Below are 20419 nucleotides of genomic sequence, written 5' to 3' on the forward strand. Positions count from 1 at the left end.
GCTCAGGCTCATCTTCATTCGACCTCGAGAAATGGCCAGCAGACCAGTTTGGACAAATGGGTGGAACCAAATGTGCGGACTGCGGTCCCGAGTTTCGAAGACACAAAAGGGCTGGAAAGAGTCGGCGTCCTGGAGAACATGCAACCTCTCGGCGTCCCTCCTTCACATCGACTGCTGCAGAAACTGAAACTGAATTACACACGTCCTTCACCACGCGCGACCCCTGCCCAAACTGAGGAAGTCGTCACTCCGCTGCCTGAGCAAGAAAAGTCGGATTTAGCTTCACCCTTGGAGCCTGAGATATTACGAGAGCTTTCTCCTGAACCTCCTCGACACTCCGACACCATTGTCATTACTAGTCCTCCTCGTGGCCGTCCTTCGAGGAGAGAGGTTGCAGAGATGTCGCAGGCGTCAAATGTTTCGCCTTCTGGCGTACGGTTGTCTTTCACTCCAGGCACTCACTCAAAACCAGCATCAATCCAGGAACACCTCCGGCAAGACCGGCTCAACAATCATCTAGAGCTTGCTCTGCAGGAAGCCCAGGACAAAGGTACACCCAACCTCATCCCAGGATTAGAGAGGCTACGTGAAGATGCCCAACTGATACCTGAGTTGTACAATGTTATCGAAGCCATCATTCAACAGTCACCGACACATAAACAGTTCAGAACATTCAAACGCTACATCAAATCTGGTGTCAAAGACTTTCGGCGCTCTAGTCAAAGTCAAGTTTCTGATGGTTCCCAGCGTCCATCTTCTCTTGCCGAGATCAACAGTACTTTTGCCTCTCCTCGACAAACTAATCTCAACCAGTCAACCCATCAACGGGTTACATCAACTGGATTCACTGATGAAGGAAATCGTCGAATTGCTTTGTTCTTTGGACAGGCGCGGAAGGAACCAACTCGTGCTTCTTTTGCCCCAAACATGTCTGCTTCAGCTTTGGCCGCATCAGCTCTTCCGAACCTGGATCCGGCTCTCGTTGGTGCTGCGCCAACTCCAGTTGCATCGCCCAACAAGCGTAAGAGATCTCTGAGTGCTGCAAGCGACTCTTCTTTGTCATCCGCTCAATCAATTCCCGATGATTTCGTATCGAGTACTCATCAAAATGATCAATCAGCAATCAGTCGCTCCAGATCGGTGGGACAGCGCCAAGCCACACATCGAGCTGGAAACAGACTTCGCTCGGCGGGGGGTGGAATATCGCATCAATCTCTAGCAAAACAAGCAGATACTCAACCTGCTTCCAAATCGACAACAAAGAAGTTCAAGAAGACTCAAGGTGATCCGGAATTTGACATTGACGAGTTATCTCGGCGGAAGCGCCACTACTTGGACGACAGTTTCCATGATTACAACACAATCCCACGCCCAGAGAGCGATGAACGAGACATTTCTCATGGCCACCCCGAGCCGGATTATCTACTGACTGAAAACCCTCCTCCACCTGTCATTCATCCCAATCGTCTCATGTCCTCGAACGCAGCCTTGTCTTCCCCTGTCAGTTCTCATGCCCCTCGAGATACTATACTCACGAATGGCAATGGAAGAAAGAGAGCTTATGATGAACTTGATGCGGATGATCTGGAACTCGGATCTTCACTGTCACCATCACCTCTGCTTGTACCACCTCCTCCACCAGGTTTGGCAAACACTATTTCAAGGGGAGCCACTCCTCGAGGTGCAAGATTTCCGCCTACTACGAGAACACGAAAATCAGCTCGAGTCATGGTATCGTAAGTTTACTCCCCATTCTGATGTCAATGCATGTGTTTGCCTGGAGATGCTTAGCGCGGCCACTTGGGGTTTCGTGGCCTGTGGCAGGGGCAAATTGTCACTTACACAATCACGGCCAATCCTCTGTCCTATTCCCACAACAAATATCCCTCCATCAGCCGCTCGTTCACGAATCTAGACTAACTCCCATTTACTATAGACCGAATAAACCAAAAAATGGCGGCGTCACTGCTGGCATTTCACGTGCGGGGCCTCGGCGTGATGGGAGGATTGGCGAAGGGGCAGACTCAAGCGCAGAGGTAAGCCAGCCTATTCTCTCCGTAATTCTACCCCCTTCCAAAATCGGCTTGGACTGTGTTCCACCCTCCGATTCCCACTTTCACTCCCGCGTATGCTCTCGAGTCTTGGTACCCTGTTTCCATCTCTCCACCTCTTGGTGTTCATTTTCTTTGTTTTTCCCTCATTTCGACAGTCTGGTCCTTTCCCCCGTGCATGCTCATGACATGATTGATGTACAATCCACCAGTTGCTAACTCGTGGCATCAGGATAATGACGAGTTTTGCGCCTCTTGTGGTGGCGAAGGCAAGCTTCTGTGCTGTGATGGCTGCACGAACTCTTTCCACCACAACTGCCTAGAGCCGCCTTTGAACCCTGATGAAGAAGTTGATGGCGAATGGTACTGCCCGCAATGTGTTGCAAGACAGACCAAAGGCGTGCCACATCCATCTGGACTTCTTGGTTGGGTTGTTCGTCGTGTGGATGATACAATTCCTAAAGCCTTCTCTTTACCATCCGACGTTCGACAATATTTTGAAGGTGTCCGGACTGGTGACGAAGGCGAATACGAAGAATTTGGTCAACCACGTACTCAGAACAATGCACTCAAAATGAATCGAGCTGGCTTTTTCGAAGAACCCAACTACAAGGAAACCAGAGACAGCAAGGGCAATCTCAGACTATGCTATCGCTGTGGTCTCACCACCAATGGTCGCGATATCATACCTTGTGACTTCTGTCCAGCCAAGTGGCATTTGGATTGCACAGACCCACCGCTCGCGGTTCCACCTCGTCGTCGTGGGGACGACAAACCGAGCTCATCTTGGAGGTGTCCACTGCATACAGAACACGATCTCGCAGCGATCAGCCGTCAAGTGGAAGCTGTTCCTGGCGCATTGGGACGCATTCCAAAGCTTCGCAAGCCCAAAAATGCTGTACCTCTGGACGTCGAGTTCGCACGAGGCCACAGAAATAACGGCATCATCGATGTTGAGCTTATGCCAGACGAAATCAGTTTCGATAAGACGAAAGAAGTACGAATGGAAGGCAAAATCTATCGTATCCCCGAGAAAGCCATCAGATTGGACTTCATCGATAGAGTCAAACGCAGCTGGTATGAAGACCATTCATTCCCACAACAGTTGGGTGGTCCGAAAATAATCCGCAGCAAGAAGTATCGTCCAGATGGTGTCGTACTTCACCATCCACCTAATGTCACATTGATCAAAACTCAGGAACCTGAATTTTGGACGGGGACGCACGCTCTTGCTGTCACTGAAACTGCCAGGGCCAATGCTATGTTACGAAATCGATCCATCAAAGAACAGCAAGCTGTTCTCCATCTGGCAGAAATGTCTCAGAAAGGCATCGATGGTTACTCTGGTGATGCTTTGGCGGAACTAACAAATCAACTTGTCAGTGAAGCACCACCCGAGGTTACAGAATCCGCGGAACAAGATGAGGTCGACAAATTGCTTCAATTACAAGAGCTCATCAATCGGAGACTCAATCTTCTGAACCATGGATCTGTCTCTGCCCCAAGCACTAGTAATCGAGGCTCAGTCGCCAGTGTAAATGATGCCGTTTCACCCAAGACGAAGCCTGTTGAGCCTCCTACCGAAGAACTATATGTCAATGGTGATTCACCAAAATCCTATGCCTCAGGGAATGAAGCAGACAATGAAATGCATCTCAGTCCTTGAAGACTGTCAGATTTGACTCCAATCTTGAATCTGTCTAGTTCGTCAGACAGATAATATTTGCTCAGACGGATCAAATTTGTTAATGAGACCGAATAACATGTCTCGTCGAAATTCAATCACAAAACAACGGACCTTCGACAGTTCACAGACTGGTTGGAACAAATCCGTCGTCACCTCATTCCCATGAGCCAAAATCATGTGTACAGCTGACCTTTCACGCTTTCGTCTTGACAATACCGACGATTGTCCCCTTCTTTTGTACCAACTACTTGGAGTATGAGGGAACAGGGTGGTAAATATGTTCCCGGCTTGCATATCACACCAGGTTTGGTGATGCAGACCTCATTCCGATGACGCCTGAGATTTACTCCTTGATAACAACTCGAGGCGCCATTCAGCAGTATTTTAGTGAACCTTACTAACGGAAGAGGTTTGGACTTACCTAAGTAGCCAAAGTAAGGCTACAGCAAAGCATGTCGTTGTATGATCAGAAAGGATGAGGCAGGTTTCCAGAGTGAAGGACAACCAGGGAAAATAACAAGAAGCGGCAGTGAAAGAGGGATGATACCGCTCGTGTAAACTTCTGGCACAAGTATCACTACCATGCTATTATTATTACCATTGAATCGTACCTAGGTAGATATCCTTCTCGCACGCAGTACGATAGGAAGAATGAATCAGTCCCCATGTTCCATCAACAAGTTCAAGTTTTGCAAATAATAAAAAGCCACTTGCTGTCATTAGATTTCCCCTTCTTGCATTTCAAACTTGTTCCTACACAATACGAGCTGATTATTCAGAGCTTTCATTCCATCAAGAAACATCAAGGCACCAGTGATATCACCATATCAATGGGGTCTTCCAGCATAAGAACAGCACTCCTTTGCGAACAAAACCGCATGCGCAGTCAATATCGAGGGAAGAGAAAGTCCCTAGAGTTCTATTAGGATGCAGTTCATCTCCTACTTGCCTGCTCTAATTACTGTTCCGTTTTAGTGACTTCGAATTGCTAGCGCATCACGTGCTGATATATCAACATACACTAAATGGGTTCTGCGGCCAGCCCAACATCTTCTACTTGAGCACAGCCTGATTTCTCAGGCTCAGATATCTATGTCATTGCGGTAGGACGCTGAACATGGAGCCCTTTTCTGTGCTCACAGTGACGACTAGCCTGATCCAATTCTTGGACTTTGCCGGAAATCTTGTTGCGAGCACATACGCGATTTACAAGCGCAAGCGCGAGCATTCGGTTAACGATGTCGAGAGTTTAACTAATGATTTAGTGGGTTTGAATAATGCCTTGACGAAGTCTCTCAGCACGCCGGACTCTTCTTCACCACAGACAACTCCACGACATGCTGAGTTGAAGAACCTTTGCAACGAGTGCAACTCACTGGCAAGCGAACTGCTTTCGGCGCTCGAGCATCTTGGCTCACAAGCCCAGTGCGACTTATGGAGCAGCTTCCGACAGGCATTGCGAACATTATGGAGTCAACCTCAGATCGAAAATCTTCAAAAGCGCTTGGACTCCTTTCGCCAGCAAATTTCTATGCATTTGCTGTTTGTCCTTCGGTATGAAGCCCATTGGAAGCCAAGTGCTGTCTTGACGGACTAACGCGTTCAGAGAGGAATTGGATGCCGTTCAAAAGAAGAATGGGTTGGCCCAGGCCGACCGTGTGCACTTCCAAGAACACACTCGAAGTGTTCTCCAAAGGTCCGAGGAGCTGTCTCGAAATATTCTGCTGAAGGTGGACAGGAACCACACCATGCATGCCGGACTTATAGACGCCATACGACGGACCCATGATTCTCATCGCATGGAGTTCGCTGACAACGAGAACGAGGCTTTAGCTAATACGATGCTGAAGTACTTGACAACACTGGATGAGACTAGACTTAGTCGAACCCTACTTCATAGGTTACACTTTGCCGAGATACAAGATCGCTCGGACGCCATTCCTGAGGCCTACCAGGAAACATACCAATGGATCTTCCATCCATCGTGCTCCAGCGAATATTCCTCTTGCTTTACTGACTGGCTCAAGGATGACGAGCAACAGCTCTACTGGATCACTGGGAAACCGGGAGCCGGCAAATCCACTCTAATGAAGTTTATTTTTGAAAACCCACAAACCGAATTGTCAGTGCAAGAGTGGGCTCAAGGTAAGGAATTGGTGAAAGCCTCATTCTACTTCTGGAACTCGGGGAAGCCAATCCAGATGTCTCTCGAAGGCCTTGCGCGAACACTACTCCACACTGTTTTGCAAAGGTTGCCTCACCTGTTGCCGCGAATTTACCCTCACCTTCTTGAGGCCTGGATGATTTTCGGACCGTCCGATGGTGCGATAGAAGACTGGTCGTGGCCGGAACTACACCGCTCGCTTCAAAGACTTATACGCGCCCTCAGTACCAGAGTCAAGACCATCTTCTTTATCGACGGACTTGATGAATTCTCGGGGAACCCAATCGATGTGATTAATCTTGTCCGGACTCTTCTTGCCCCAAACATCAAGATTTGCATCTCCAGTCGGCCCTGGGTGGATTTTGAAGATGCCTTCAAGCATCGCCCCAGCCTCACCATAGAAAACCTGACCACGGGGGATATTGAACATTACGTTCGGTCGAGATTTCACGAAAATCCCGGATTCCCCGCACTTTCTGCCACGAATCCCGAATACGCTGCTCAGCTCATCGAAAACGTTGCATTGAAATCCTCGGGCGTTTTCCTGTGGGTCCATCTCGTCACCGCTTCACTGCTGCAAGGTCTGACAGAAGGAGAGCGACTTTCAGACCTCCAAAGACACTTGGACTCCCTTCCGGGCGACTTGGAGGACCTGTTTACTAATATTCTGGACAGTCTTGATGGATTCCATCTTGCGAGAGCGTCTCAAATATTCCAAATTATCAGGGCTGCTCTGACGAGACTCACGGTCTTGGAACTGGCATTTGCCGACGAAGAAGACCCCGAGGCTGCTCTCAAGATGCCGACTGCACCGCTGGAGAGCGAGAGCACGGCAGGGAGAGTCGAAAGCATGCGACGCCGTCTGAATGCTTGTTGCAGAGGCCTCGTCGAACCAAACTCCCAGTCGAAGCCAATCCTAGCGTCAGCGCCTATCTCCTTCCTTCACAGGACCGTGAATGATTGGCTCAATCAGGATCATAACTGGGCGAAGATCTGCACGGCCGCTGGAGGTTCCTTTGACCCCAATCCTCGGCTCTGCAACACTCACATCATGAAATTGAAGGCTTCTAGTCTAGACGACCTCACATCGCAATTCGTCTGGGACCAAACGACTTTCTCCATCGAGTACGCCGTCCGTACGTGGCCATCAGGATCCGACCTGCAATTCCAGCTCTTCGACGAGATTGACAAAACCACGAGTCTTCTGGCCGCTGCTCCAAGGTCCGACGGGCATAATTTTGTGGAGGCGGAATGTCGAACAAGATTGATCGGCAATTCCTACTGGGCCAGTCTTCCCAACCGTATTCATCGACCGCCGTCGTTTCTGGGCATCGCCACCGGGTTGCAGCTTGGACCATATGTCCAACGACATTTGGCGGTGATCCAAGTATCTGCCGTCGATGCAACCAAGTTGCTCGACATTGCCGTCACCTGCTACTGGGCGAGATTCAGTGTCGACGCGAAACTCGAATCGCTATCTGGTCGACCGGTGGACGAGGCCATGATTGAAGCGTTTCTCAAACTCGGCGCGGATCCCAATGCCCGTTTCGTGAAACAGAGGGAGGTTGGGCTGGACAAACGGACAATCTGGCAGACTCTGGTGGATCAGAACCCCAGCACTCATCTCATCCAGATCTTTCTGGACCGTGGCGCGACGGTGGACGACATCGACCTCGGAAAGATCGCACATTACAGTCGGCTCGTCCCGGCCTTTTCGCAGAAGAAGACGTCGCTGCTGGAGGCCAAGACCAAGTCTTCCTGGTGGAAGTGGAAGCGAAAGCAGCCGGTTCAAGATCATTTGGATCTCACCGTACAGCGACCCAAGCATAATAAGCCTTCGAGGATATGACCAAAGCATAAATTCCCACAGCATGCCGTATGACACACGACCTCGCTGGCATGACTCCACCAAGAAAGCCTTCTAGACAAGAATTCGGCCAACATGAAGTTCACGCGCCTTTCTTTTCGAAGTGCAGGTATTCCCCGGCCTAGGAGATAGAGCGCCACGCTTTATCTCTCACCTGTTTGCCGCGTCGTGTTCGAAGCGTGGCTCGGCCGATATTGTTGATAAGCATGATAGGTACACAAGAACATGTGTGTGTATGACTTGCCTTGCTGATATAAGTGTTGAATCTCTCGCGCAAATTGATTCCGCCACGCGACCCATGCGTGTAATGTCTCACCAAATCAAGCGTTGCATTGGGTGCAATTAAGACAAGGCAGCAAGGGGCCAGAAAAGAAGACAGTCAAGCTGGCTAAACAAAATAGAAAAGCATATCCATGTATTGTGAAGGAAAAACCAGAACGTATATCGGATGGGACAAGTCACGCCGGAATTCATTGATTCTGCAATGTTCAGAAAAGGAGAAAAACCCAGGGGGAATCGATTCATCTGTAGAAGAATTCATGGCCCAAACCCCAGATCTGCGTTATAATAGGACTGCAGACCACTTCCCGCCGCTGGGCATGGAAGGGGTAAAGAACAAGGCCGGTTCTGCCATCGAGAGTGAGTCGAACAATCTGGATCTCATCCCTCTCTAGTGTCGAGGGAACAGGCCAGGCGTAGCCTCCTGTCTTTGTATCTGTCCTGGAATGATTTGGTGGCAATTGGTGATTCTGAGGGTGTAACGCCATAGATGCCAGGCCAATCTTCCGGACGAAAGAACGAAGAGAGGGATAGAAGAAGGATTTGCCCTTTACTTTGCCCAGTCACATTCAACTCCCCCAGTCCATCACTCCCACACTCCCCCTTTCCCCATTCAATCAACGGAAAAAACGCCCCTCGAAACGGATAGGATTTCGCTTGGAAATAAAGAAAACACAGGTTGTGTCATGATTGGAATAAAAGAGGGCAAGGGTGATTGATCTTTCGTCTGGCGGAACTGGAATAAAAAGAGATTTATTTCAGGGAGAAATGCCCGTCGTCAATGTGTTCCATTTTCCAAGATAAAGTCCAGTCTCCCACTGGATTGAAGATAGACGAGAATAGAAATGCTGACTAGGACTAGGTCAGTTGAGGGTTTGATGGTGAGACGATTTGTGTGTCACCAACCTTCTAAACCCCATTTGCACATGCCAAAATTCCGGACCGGTCAGAGTATCGTGCATTTCTTCGAACTCTTCTTTGGGGGAGGTTCTAATGCAGCAACAATGGCTTCATCAAACACGTCTTTCAGTTTGTACTGTGTCAGTGCGCTGCATTCGACATATTTGATTGCTCCCAAGTCCTTGGCCATTCTCTCTCCGTCTTCTTTTCGAACCGGTTGCATCTTTTGCTTGGATAATTTCTCTCGTACGGAAGGGTCATCTCGAAGATCGGTTTGAGTACCAACAATCAGACATGGAACTCCAGGGCAATGGTGGTGAACTTCGGGGAACCATTTCTCTCGAACGTTTTCAAATGAAGCTGGAGAAGTGACGGAGAAGCAAACAAGGAAGACATCAGTTTGAGGATAAGACAGAGGTCTCAATCGATCATAATCTTCTTGTCCGGCAGTATCGAAAAGTCCGAGGGTGTAAGGCTCATCACCAATCCTAATGAACCCATGTCAGTGCACGTGCTTCCCAGGTCGTGTTTCAAGGGGTTGGATTGCGCCACAAGCGAGGCGAGAAAGATGTGAGACAAGATCGGCAAGCATCCCATGACTGGGGCGGTGACGTGGTTTGTGAGGGTATGACCGATAGTAGAAGCGTTGGTAGAGTAGATGAGAGGGAAGTACATACATTACCGTCACTGCATAGTTGTCAAAGACTGTGGGGACATATTCTGAGGGGAATTTGTTGGTGGTGTAAGAGATGAGCAAGCACGTCTTTCCAACTGCACCATCACCAACAACAACACATCTGCGTGGCTGGTTAGCATCTGCGCTTTGGGTTGAAGGTGTTGCATTGTCAAGATCGGTGGACGTATAACATACTTGATCGTGGCGACAACCATTCCGATTTTATCTGTGGGGAGTTGGTTGATGTTTAGAGATCGAGGAGGGGAAGGTTTGGTGGGCCTGAGCACGCGAACAGTAAGTTTCTGGGAGCGACGCGCGAGGGATAGAATCCGCGACGACATGGTGACCACTTACAAAGAGTAGAGACTTGCAGTGAACAGAGAGTAGTCGCGCGGAAGGATTAATTCCCAGTGAGAGTAGTGAAATGACAAGGCTCGGTTTGGTAGTCACGACTTCACGTTGTTGAATTCACTCCTGTGGTCGGACGTATCGAAGAGGGACAGTCTCGGGGATAGAAGTAAAAGATTGACAGTCCGAGAAAGGTGACTATGAAGATATGATCAGTCCATGCTCTTGAACACGAAATATTCAGGCAACTCACAGTGATAGGGATGAAGGAGGACAAGCGAAGGGAGGGAGTTGCAGGCTGCGGGCAGTGCAGATTCAGTTGGCAGTACGAGAGAGTTGAGGAATTGTATGGAGTACTCGTACCCAACCAAGGAGCAGGAGGAGCAGGAGGAGGAGTGGTAGGCGAGCGGTCAACGGGGTACGGCAGAACAGGGTTGGGCACAGGTAGAGCAATGGCAATGGCAATGACAATGGCAGCTCGGATCGAGTGAAGATTGAAAGTCGAAGTGAATTGACCAGCAAGAAGGGATGCTATGTCCAGTCTAACCGAAGAAAGAGGTTGAGAAAAGTCTAGCTAATCGAAGAGGATGTGTGCATTTGCCGGAAATGTTGGTGATGAGGGAGAAAGGTGAAATCAACTTGGAAGTCGAAGGAATGGAAACCCAGAATTGGGATAAGATGAGATGGGCGATGGCCTGGTGGAAGTGGAAGTGGAAGTGGATTGTAACGGATAGGCCCTGATGGGGGTGGAATTGGAGATGCAAAGGCCCGCGGCCCAGGACTCTAGGAGTGCATTTGGGTATGCTAGTTAATGGGTCTAGGCGCGGGGGCTAACCTAACATGAGAGCCCCAAAGGCTCAAGGACATGCAAGCCGAGTCACGTTTCTCCCGGGTGGTTAGCTGCGGTCTTGCAGACGGAGGAGTCCGTTGGTGCTTGAAGCCTGGCTGTTGATACCCAGGTACCCAACTTAACCGCACTTATCGCTTGGAAGACGTGCTCGATTCTCGGCCACGGTCACCGCTCAAAGCACTACCTACCCAGGTAAGCACCTAGGTATGTATTCGTATGAACTCGGCTAAGCGCTAAGCGTGTGCAACGAGTCAACCACCAGATCATCTTCCCTTCTGGATGCTATCATCAAATATTGGCCCCTTCAGGTCATAGGTGCATTCTCATTCTTCAACTTCCCCGAACGCTAAACGCCCTGTCTCGTCAAGTTCCTGTTCCTCCAGCTTCGAGCTTCTTCTGGCCCTTCCCAATCTGGAAGGGGCGTGCCTTGTTCGAGGCTACGGATCTTCTCACGTGCGTTCCGACTATCAATTACGGATACCTTGTACCTCATCGTAAACACGAGCGACCGTTTGGGCGTAGCCTGTCCCAAATAAATGTTCAGGAGTTACTTGTAATCAACCTCGTCTGTTATTTGAGAGCAGTACTCCTGCTGGCCAGTTGCAGACTTTCAATCTGTTCTTCTAGGGCCAACATTCTCCTCCATTTTGGTTCTGCTTGGGCCTCTACGTAGTACTGTACTGGCTCCGTCGTGGGTACTGCAATTCCACCACCGCGACCTTCAGGCTTCAACCCTCGTCCTTCGGCCCCCGTGCTCTCACGGCACGAGCGCCATGTCACAGATATTTGTCTATATCAGCCACTGGCACGACATATGCAGTTAGTAGCAGCCATCAAAGAACCTTAAGCGTACACCCAAGATTCTGGGCCCCTTCTACACCCCACGCCACCGCTCTGTCAGTTGCACTCACATCTGCCTTTTACTCGTACAGGACAAAGGACGCGGACGACACCATCATCTTCACGTAGTAAACAGACATGAGTATATTCGAGATTTGGTTCTCACCAGTCACTACTGCCGCTCCACTCCTCTCCCCTCCATTGCAGTATCAACGGTGAATATGCTCCTCGAGCTCAAATTGCATGTCATGCTCGTGCCCCCTCCTATCATTCAGCTGCATATATGTACATTCCATGGCATAGATGACAACAGGACACGCAAAGGTACCTCGTTGTCCCCACTCCCGTCCACAGCAATGTCATAGTAATAGGACAAGATGATGCAGTCCGCCCTGCAACAGCTGGCAAATACAGCCACCCATCATCTTGTGCCCCTTTCAAAATTCGAGATATTAGAACAATTGCCAGTACCCAAAAATCACCTCTCAGTCCGGCGAACAAATCCCATCAAACATCAAAAGAAAGCCACGATTACAATCAATTTATTTGGCGCCAATTTCCTCTTCTGCCCATCCAGACAGCCCACCTCGGCTGTCACTCGAGAGCCCCAATCCGTTGTAGCCACTGGTACCAAATCCAGTGCCAAACGCTGACCCAAACCCGCCAAAGCTTCCCTGCGAGGCGTGTCCACCAAATGCTCGAGATGACGATGGTCCAGGTTGTGTCGACTGTCCAGTACCGAACAACTCTTGTGAGAAGGCAGGTAGGGACACTGCTCGAGAATGTGCACTTCTGCTCGCACCTAGACCGGTATTGGTAGGGGCCAAAAGGCCTCCCACCGTCGTGGATGCACCATTGCTCAATTGCCCGGTTCCAAATCCACCACTGATGCTGCTTTGGCGGGGCACATGAGTGTGAGTTGCGCTGTCCAATCCACTGTGGCCATTGGGCATCTCTCCGTAAAGTGCCGCTTGCTGATTGGCCAACGCCTGGTTCTGTTGCTGTTGCAGTGTAGCAAACGACATGTTGTCGTCACGTAGATCCTGCTCGGCCTGGGCTTGTTGCTGTTGAGACACATGGGTCAAATACATGGTCAATGGATTGTTGTTCCCAGCATTCAGAATGGCCGAAGGAGTGGTCGGCATGGTCTGTTGACGAAGAGGTTGGGGTTGTCCATTCATGGCGGCTTTGGGTCCCAAAGGAATGGTCGATCTGGTTGGACTAGAGCCAGTCTGAGACACAGCATGTTCAAACCCATTCATGGTGACGGGAGAGCCAGCACCGTCGAGAGTACCAGGCATGCGTCCATTGTTTCCGTTGGCTGTATTCAAGTTTTGACGCGGGGGATTGCCACATCGATCCTTGCCAAAATTGATCTTGAATCGCTTATACTCGTCCCGTGAACGTACCGCTTCAATGGCCTTGATAGCATTCGCAATGTTGGTGAAGTTGACAAAGGCACAGCTTTTCTCTCGTAAAGTGTTGACCAACTCAATCTCACCATATTCGGAAAAGTCTTGCCTGAGTCTCTCCTCGGTCCAACTTTCGTCAAGGTTACCCACGTACACATTGCGCGAGGCTCCTCCACTCACAGCCAAAGCAATGGCAGGTGGCAAAGCACCCGAATGTTTGCCCCATCCAATTTTCAATCTTCGGTTGTGAATCATCAGGCCTTGAAGATTGCTGAGGGCGTAGAACGATGCCGCCGAGGTGGGGTCAATGAACGTCACAAAGCAGATATGCTTGTCGGGAATGTAGCGAATGTGGTGGAGGAGTCCGCCTCGAACAACATTGCAGATCTCCTCAATGGTCGTCTCGGGGTGGATGTTGCCCAAGTACACAGTACGATTCCCGAGATTGTTGACTCCGCCAGCAGTTGTAGCCACGGCAGCGGCAGCTACTGATTGCTGGGCCAGAGCGTTGGATATCAAATCCCGATCAGCTCCGTTGAGAACATGGGCATAACCAGGGGCGATTCCCAGGTACTGTGCGGCATTCTGTTGCTGAGTCTTGGAAACATAGGCACATCGATCCTTGCCATAATACACGCGACGAGGTGGTCCCCATTTGGGGTCTTGTGGGAGCTGAGACACCGCCTTGACAGCATGTCCGATGGAGAGGAAATGGACAAACGCAATCGCCTTTTCACGGACCAATTTGATGGTGTCAACCGGGCCGAACTTGCCCAGCTCCTCTCTCAGCTCCTGCTCTCCTGTCTCTTCAGGGAGGTTTCCTAGGTAAACATTGCGGGAAGCACCCGACTGTTGAACAGCGAGAGCAACAGAAGTGGGTACCTGGGATGGTTTCCCCCAACCAATCTTGATATCGTTTCCCTTGATCGCGAGCTTTTTCAAAATCGCATCGGAATGAAAATGGGTGGCAGAGCTGCTGTCAAGGAAGGAAATAAAGGCGCAGTTCTTCTCGGGAAGGAGGCGGACAGATTCGATCTGGCCACTGCGAACATGGTTGAGAATCTCCTCGGCAGGAGTATCAGCAGGAATGTTGCCCAAGTAGACCGTACGACTCGTGCTGCCCATCCACGTGCCTTGCATGCCCACCATAGGCTGATAGTGTCCAAAGGCAGCACCGCCGAGACCTGAAAAGCCTGTAGGAGAAGCTGCCGTGTATGTATCAGGTGACATGACGGCTTGATACGTCTGAGGGGACATTGGGTTTGCATTGGCTTGGGTAGGACTGGCCAGCTGGGCCTGCTGGTTCTGTTGATATTGCTGAGTCTGGTGATGCAAGGCATTGGTACCAGGCGTGAAACGATTGAAGCTTGGGAATTGAGGAGAAGCAAAAGAACCTGGGGAGCCAGGTTGAAAAGGGCTGCCGAGAAGCAGCTGAGAAGGCAGCAATGGTGTAAAGTTCATGCTGTAATCTCCACTCGGGGTCTGCTCGTTGGGGAGGTAGATGTGCTGGTCCTTGCCTGCGGTGGCTATTGAGGGAATGGTAGGCTTTCGACCATTCCGGTCAGGGAAAGGGTGGAAAGGAGCGTGATTTGTATTGTATGCACCGTGACTGAAACCAGTGTTTTCCGGGGCAAACTTGGACTGCCCATATCGACCTCCAACTCCTCCAAACACGTCTTGAGTCTGCATTGCGGCAAGCATATGGGAATGATGGTAGATGGCGTCCCCAGGACGATGTCCAAGGACTACACCGAGGGATGGTTTAGGACACAGTCTCTGGTTGGAAAGGACACTTGAGGGTCAGTCAAGGCGACGAGGGACAATGAGGATTACAGGGTGTATCTTGAAAAGGAATTGAATCGAAGATCTAGAGCTGTACTGTACAGATGAAGGGGTATCGAATATGGTGGGTAGAAATACACTCTGTTGCTGAACGATAGCGAGTGTCGAGTAAAGAGCGAATGGGAATGGAATGAGTGAATGGAACGAAAAGGAATGAAAAGAAGCAGAATACACGATAGCAAGACAATGGATAAAGAAAGAGCACAGCAAAGGGAGGCCGGCGAGGATGATGAAGATGGGGGAGATAGAATAGTGAAAAGAAATGAATGCAAGGCCAGCCAGGGTTTGGCCTGCCCTGAGAGTGTAAGACTATCCCTCTGTTAGGCTCTAGCAGTCCCAAGCTTGCAGATGCAGCCTACCAGCAACCGTGCCTTGGGGGTTAGTGGATGGGAAGCGAGTGGAGAGACCAGGGTATGCACTACCAACGACTCCCTAAAGTTTAGGGGGAACGCCGGGGGGGATACAGCATTGATTAATATTAAATGAGCGGAGCCCATACCCGTAACTACCTAATAGACCACCATTCTTACCTGACATTCCCCTTCACTCGGTAGTCGGTACGCTTCTCCCCTTATTCGGTATTTTGATACAGGCGGGTCTTTAACTAGACTTACTCGTAGTCACCCAACAGATTGTCCGTGAACCTGACACAGGAGAACCCAGGTTTACGGTTCAGACTGGTACGAGGTACAGCAGTACGAGTCAGCAATAAGCACAGCAGGTACCCCAGAGACGGATTGGCAGCATGCCAGTGCCACTTTCAATCCAGTCATTCTGCAGCAACTCCTACGAGGTATTGGTATTGGTTGGCTTACAATCTTATTCTTTTGGACAACTAGGGGCAGGGATCGCGTACACTATTGGCCTGCCTTGGCTAGGTAGCTCTTTGATTCAGTTCAACTCGAGTCCATTCAAACCGGCACCATCATGATCATGTTGCCCCTGCTATGCATTGCTCAATACGATCAAGTTCGACCTACAGTGACTCAATACCTCGCACTCTGTAGTTCTCGTCTGGTTTCGCTTCACTTTCGAGTCCATCACAAACAAGCGAGGAGGATGCCAGTGGCCCAACCATGCATGGCAAGTTTGATTGCTCTTTGTTCGCTTCCGGATTTTGATTGGGAGGCGTACCTGAGTTAATTTAGCTTCCTTCATGGCGGCTGTTTCAATTCAGCCTCAGTCTCTGTTCTTCGCTCGCGCTTAAGTCGTCTCATTTTTCGCCCTTTGAATCTCAATTTCGAAATGCTGAATGTCGATTAATCCTTACTTTCCATCAGAGATATCAAGCCATTGGATGATCAGTAATCCTATTCACCATGAATCGTTCCAATTCGAGCTGTGATGTCAACGGCCTTCACCCACATGTGAAATGCCAGACGTAACAGATTGTAATGACATCGTCGCTACCACTCTTGGGTCTTGGGATGACGGTGTATTTTGCCTCAAACCAGAACACCCGCCGTATCACTGACGTCTCAAAAAAATTAACCGAGAGATTCTTATCAGCAAGAATAATGACTGACTCCCAGCCTGACTCACAAATTGTGTGTTTCAATCCCTATTTAATAATCACCCACCAACGAATTCACGGTTGGTCCCTTCAACTCTACACAATATCTTAGCATCGTCTCTCAACATGGCGTCAACCATCTACATTGATGAGGACGTCGGTCGCGATGACGACTCGGCCACTGGCACAGAGACCGCCCCATACAAATCTCTGCTACATGCCATGATCAAACATGCAAGTGATGGCCCAACATACCAAACCCGAAAATCCGAGACTGGTCCCGTTGACGGCAATGGTGATCCTGCTTCTCGTCTGGAGTGGAAACCAGCCTCTAAATCCGCTTTGAAGAAAGTCTCCAACCTCTACGAACAACATAAAAAGAAGCAAGCCAAGGCTTCAGAACTCGCCATTCGAGAAAACGCCGAGGCTGCCAAACGACAGCAGACGCTCGAAGATGCGAAAAAGGTCGTCCTCGAAGAGGACAAAAGCCTGCCCGCCCCAGTCTCCATCCGTCTTGACGATGCCGACTCTACCAAGATCAAGTTGGGGTCAGCCGACTCCCCAGGAACCCGTGTCCAGGTATCTGGCTATGTCCACCACCTCCGATCCCAGAAAGATGTCATTTTCATCACCCTCAAGGACGGCTACGGCCACATGCAAGTCGTCCTGAGCGGCAACCTGATCAAAACCTACGCCGCCATGACCTTGACCCTCGAAACATCCATGACCATCCGCGGTGAACTGAAAGCTCTCCCACCCAAAGCTCATGCTCCCCTGGACCGCGAGCTCCACGCCGACTTCTACACCGTCATTGGCGCCGCCATAGGCGATAAAGAAGCCATCACCAACAAAGTCCAACAGGACGGTGACGCCCAAACCCTCCTCGACAACCGCCATCTCGTCCTACGAGGCGACACCGCATCTGCCGTCATGATCGTGCGTGATGCCGTCGACTTTGCCTTCCGGCAGACGTTCCGCGAACTGCGAATGCGATTCGTCACCCCTCCAGCTATGGTGCAAACCCAGGTTGAAGGCGGCGCCACACTCTTTGAATTCGACTACTACGGCGAAAAAGCCTACCTCACCCAGTCCTCACAGCTGTACCTGGAAACCTGCCTCGCGTCCCTCGGCGACGTCTACACCATCAGCCCGTCTTTTCGCGCCGAGAAGTCCCTCACCCGCCGCCACTTGTCGGAATACACGCACATCGAAGGCGAACTCAACTTCATCACGTTCGACGGCCTGCTCACACATCTCGAACACGTCATCTGCCGAGTGATCGAGCTCACGCTGGCCGACCCCATCATCGCAGCACACATCAAATCGCTCAACCCGGACTTCAAGCCGCCATCACGCCCCTTCAAACGCATGCGCTACACCGACGCCATCGACTGGCTGGTCGAGCACTCGATCCCCAACGAAGACGGCGAACCCCACAAGTTCGGCGACGACATCGCCGAGGCCGCCGAGCGCAAAATGACCGACATGCTCAACGTGCCCATCTTCCTCACCCACTTCCCCGTCGAGATCAAGGCCTTCTACATGCCAAAAGACGCCGCGGACCCTCGCGTCACCGAGAGCGTCGACATGTTGATGCCCGGCGTCGGCGAGATCGTCGGCGGCAGCATGCGCATCTACGACTATGACGAGCTGTTGGCCGGCTATAAGCGTGAGGGCATCGATCCTAAGCCCTACTACTGGTATACCGATCAGAGACGCTACGGTGCCACGCCGCACGGTGGATACGGCCTTGGCCTCGAGCGCTTCCTCGCATGGATGTGTGGTCGCTGGACCGTCAGAGAGTGTGCGCTGTACCCCCGCTTTGCGTACAGATGTACCCCTTGAGTGGATGGGGCGCCAGCGAGCGAGCGAATGAATGAATGAGAGGTCGTGGTGATGATTCTGCAATTGGATGTGGACATGGCATGGAATGATGGACATGGAGAAAGCATGAAGGGGACCAGCTTCACAGCTTTGGGGAATGGGTCAACAATCTTGATGACGACTGCTGTGTATGAGCATAGAAATGATTAGCTAGACGGAAGAAAATCCAAGAAAAGACAGTCGAGCGATTTCAAGTTTCTCCACAAGCCAGAAGGTTTCCACGCATGATTCCGGAATAAAGAGGAGAAATCACAGTTTTGTTCAACATGTGCTGCCGTGAGAATCGTACAATGTTGTTGGAGAGACGACATCACATTCGACTACCATGGTGTGCAGCTATCCGATTTTGCGACGATGATTTCCTGTATACCAGCCCAATGCAACATCCTAGTCTTATCATCACAAGCATATTACAATTCCCGCATCAGTGCCACCTGGCTTATACTACAAAATTTTGTTTCCAATCCACCTCACAGATATTTCTTTGGCATCGTACTCTTCCGCCACTTGTACCAGACAAATGCTCCTATACAACATGTCTGGAACCCCATAAAGCTATAGAGAATAAATCCAATGCGTGGCGTATGGGCCTGCACGTATTCCCGAAGTCGCTCAGGCACATGCTCAGTCACTCCCACATGGGTTTTGGTGATCTGTTCGCTGAGCTTGCGGAATTGGGTCGAGTGGTCAGAGGATTTGAGCTCGCGCTCTAAATTCGACACTATCCGATCGAGATTGGCCATTTTCGAGTCCAAGCCATTGACCAGCGCTGTGTTAGGAAGCTTCGACAGGATCTCCTTATACCGCGCTTCCTCGGCCGCTGTGTGCCGGTTGATTTCTGTGAACATGTTTTGTATGGATTTTGAAAGTTGATTTAGCCGATTGTGTAAATCGGCGAATTGTGCTTCGGAAGTGGTCAACTGTGAAGTTGACGGTGAAGAGGAATGCTCGTGTACTGGAGGTGGAGTTTGTTCTTGAAATTGTTGCTGTTGCTGTTGCTGTTGCTGCTGTTGTTCAATCGCAGGTGCGTTTGTGGCCGAAGACAACGCAAATTGAAAGACTTCGAACGAATCAGGGGGATCGAAGGAAGAGGCTGCCACACCAAAGTAATAGTTGGTGGGAAGGGTGATTTTATTAGTCGAGAAACATGTCGAACCGTCGATGAGGACCTCAAGACCTCCATTAGTCGTATATTTGAGCTTGAGAATAGAAGGACGACCCAGATTGCGGTAAATGGCGTCGCAGTGGCCAAACGCCAGACTGTCGACATTTGTATGAGTTTTGTAATCCCTGGAGCCATCATTGAGAAACCCTCGAATCTTCTGGGTGCCTCCCACAACATCAATGACAATAGCCAGGCCTTCCCACTTGCCAGCGGTATATATGCTCGAGGTGCTGATTTGTTTTTCTCCATTTGCGGCATACCATAGCTGTAAGTTGCCACCTCCTCGATCAGGTGCACCTGCTCTGAACTTGAAGTCGATCGACCAGTTCTCCAATGAGTTGGCCCTCTCCGTCCACAGACATCCTCTTTTATGGCCTCCGTAGGGAGGTGTAAGTATAACTTTGTCGGATAGCAGTTGAGGCACGTGCCCTTCACCCAGCATCGACCAGCCGGGAATAGCGAAAGAATTTGGGGATATGCCCTGCTTGTGACCAAAGGACATGTCGTCGACAACATCTTGAGCAAAGGCAGCGACTGCCCATGCTATGCAGAGCAAAGCGGGTTGGACTGAAAGGAGCATGATGGAAAGAACAGGTGGCTGAGTGTTACGTCAGTTTTGAGCGGGCTGGTAAGGGCTCTGATCAGTTATACCTTCTTCGAAGATATCGAGCAAGGATGTATCAGCCAGCCCTTCTCTGACTTTCTCTCCAAGAGCGGAAAACCGAAGTGGTGACCCAAGCTATGCAAACCGAAATCACACACCAGCGGATTTCGCGACCGACGTCGACAATAATGGGGCGTGTACGAATAAGTAGTCGATGGTTTACAACGCCGGAAGTGACATGATGTTTGAGACCGTCAATAAGGTCCATCAACACGAAAGAAGAAGGGAAGAATAAGAAGCCTGAGGTGGTTGTAACTCAAGGTAGAAATCGTGTCCG

The 20419-nt window shown here is 50.4% G+C and overlaps 7 protein-coding genes across 7 annotated transcripts; 4 read left to right on the plus strand and 3 right to left on the minus strand.

Moving 5' to 3' along the window:
- Positions 1-56: 56 nt before the first annotated feature.
- LTR84_003875 (uncharacterized protein) lies at positions 57-1740 on the plus strand (the record flags this gene model as incomplete). The annotated part of the gene is made up of 2 exons (XM_064847458.1): positions 57-60; positions 110-1740. The coding sequence occupies 2 exons, from the start codon at positions 57-59 to the stop codon at positions 1738-1740; spliced, it is 1635 nt and encodes a 544-aa protein (XP_064705179.1).
- A 547-nt stretch (positions 1741-2287) lies between these two features.
- On the plus strand, positions 2288-3717 carry LTR84_003876 (uncharacterized protein; the record flags this gene model as incomplete). The annotated part of the gene is made up of 2 exons (XM_064847459.1): positions 2288-2294; positions 2375-3717. 2 exons carry the CDS (start codon positions 2288-2290, stop codon positions 3715-3717), a joined length of 1350 nt encoding a protein of 449 aa, XP_064705180.1.
- Positions 3718-4855: 1138 nt separating this feature from the next.
- On the plus strand, positions 4856-7751 carry LTR84_003877 (uncharacterized protein; the record flags this gene model as incomplete). The annotated part of the gene is made up of 2 exons (XM_064847460.1): positions 4856-5280; positions 5345-7751. The coding sequence occupies 2 exons, from the start codon at positions 4856-4858 to the stop codon at positions 7749-7751; spliced, it is 2832 nt and encodes a 943-aa protein (XP_064705181.1).
- Positions 7752-8994: 1243 nt separating this feature from the next.
- On the minus strand, positions 8995-9965 carry CDC42 (Rho GTPase; the record flags this gene model as incomplete). Its single annotated transcript, XM_064847461.1, has 3 exons — positions 8995-9436; positions 9626-9745; positions 9820-9965. The coding sequence occupies 3 exons, from the start codon at positions 9963-9965 to the stop codon at positions 8995-8997; spliced, it is 708 nt and encodes a 235-aa protein (XP_064705182.1).
- A 2239-nt stretch (positions 9966-12204) lies between these two features.
- Positions 12205-14775, minus strand: LTR84_003879 (uncharacterized protein; the record flags this gene model as incomplete). The annotated part of the gene is made up of 1 exon (XM_064847462.1): positions 12205-14775. One exon carries the CDS (start codon positions 14773-14775, stop codon positions 12205-12207), a length of 2571 nt encoding a protein of 856 aa, XP_064705183.1.
- Positions 14776-16555: 1780 nt separating this feature from the next.
- Positions 16556-18274, plus strand: LTR84_003880 (uncharacterized protein; the record flags this gene model as incomplete). The annotated part of the gene is made up of 1 exon (XM_064847463.1): positions 16556-18274. The coding sequence occupies one exon, from the start codon at positions 16556-16558 to the stop codon at positions 18272-18274; it is 1719 nt and encodes a 572-aa protein (XP_064705184.1).
- A 509-nt stretch (positions 18275-18783) lies between these two features.
- Positions 18784-20058, minus strand: LTR84_003881 (uncharacterized protein; the record flags this gene model as incomplete). Its single annotated transcript, XM_064847464.1, has 1 exon — positions 18784-20058. One exon carries the CDS (start codon positions 20056-20058, stop codon positions 18784-18786), a length of 1275 nt encoding a protein of 424 aa, XP_064705185.1.
- Between the last annotated feature and the right edge of the window lie 361 nt (positions 20059-20419).

The sequence above is a fragment of the Exophiala bonariae genome (genome assembly GCF_035927105.1).
Source record: "Exophiala bonariae strain CCFEE 5792 chromosome Unknown scaffold_17, whole genome shotgun sequence".
NCBI lineage: Eukaryota > Fungi > Ascomycota > Eurotiomycetes > Chaetothyriales > Herpotrichiellaceae > Exophiala > Exophiala bonariae.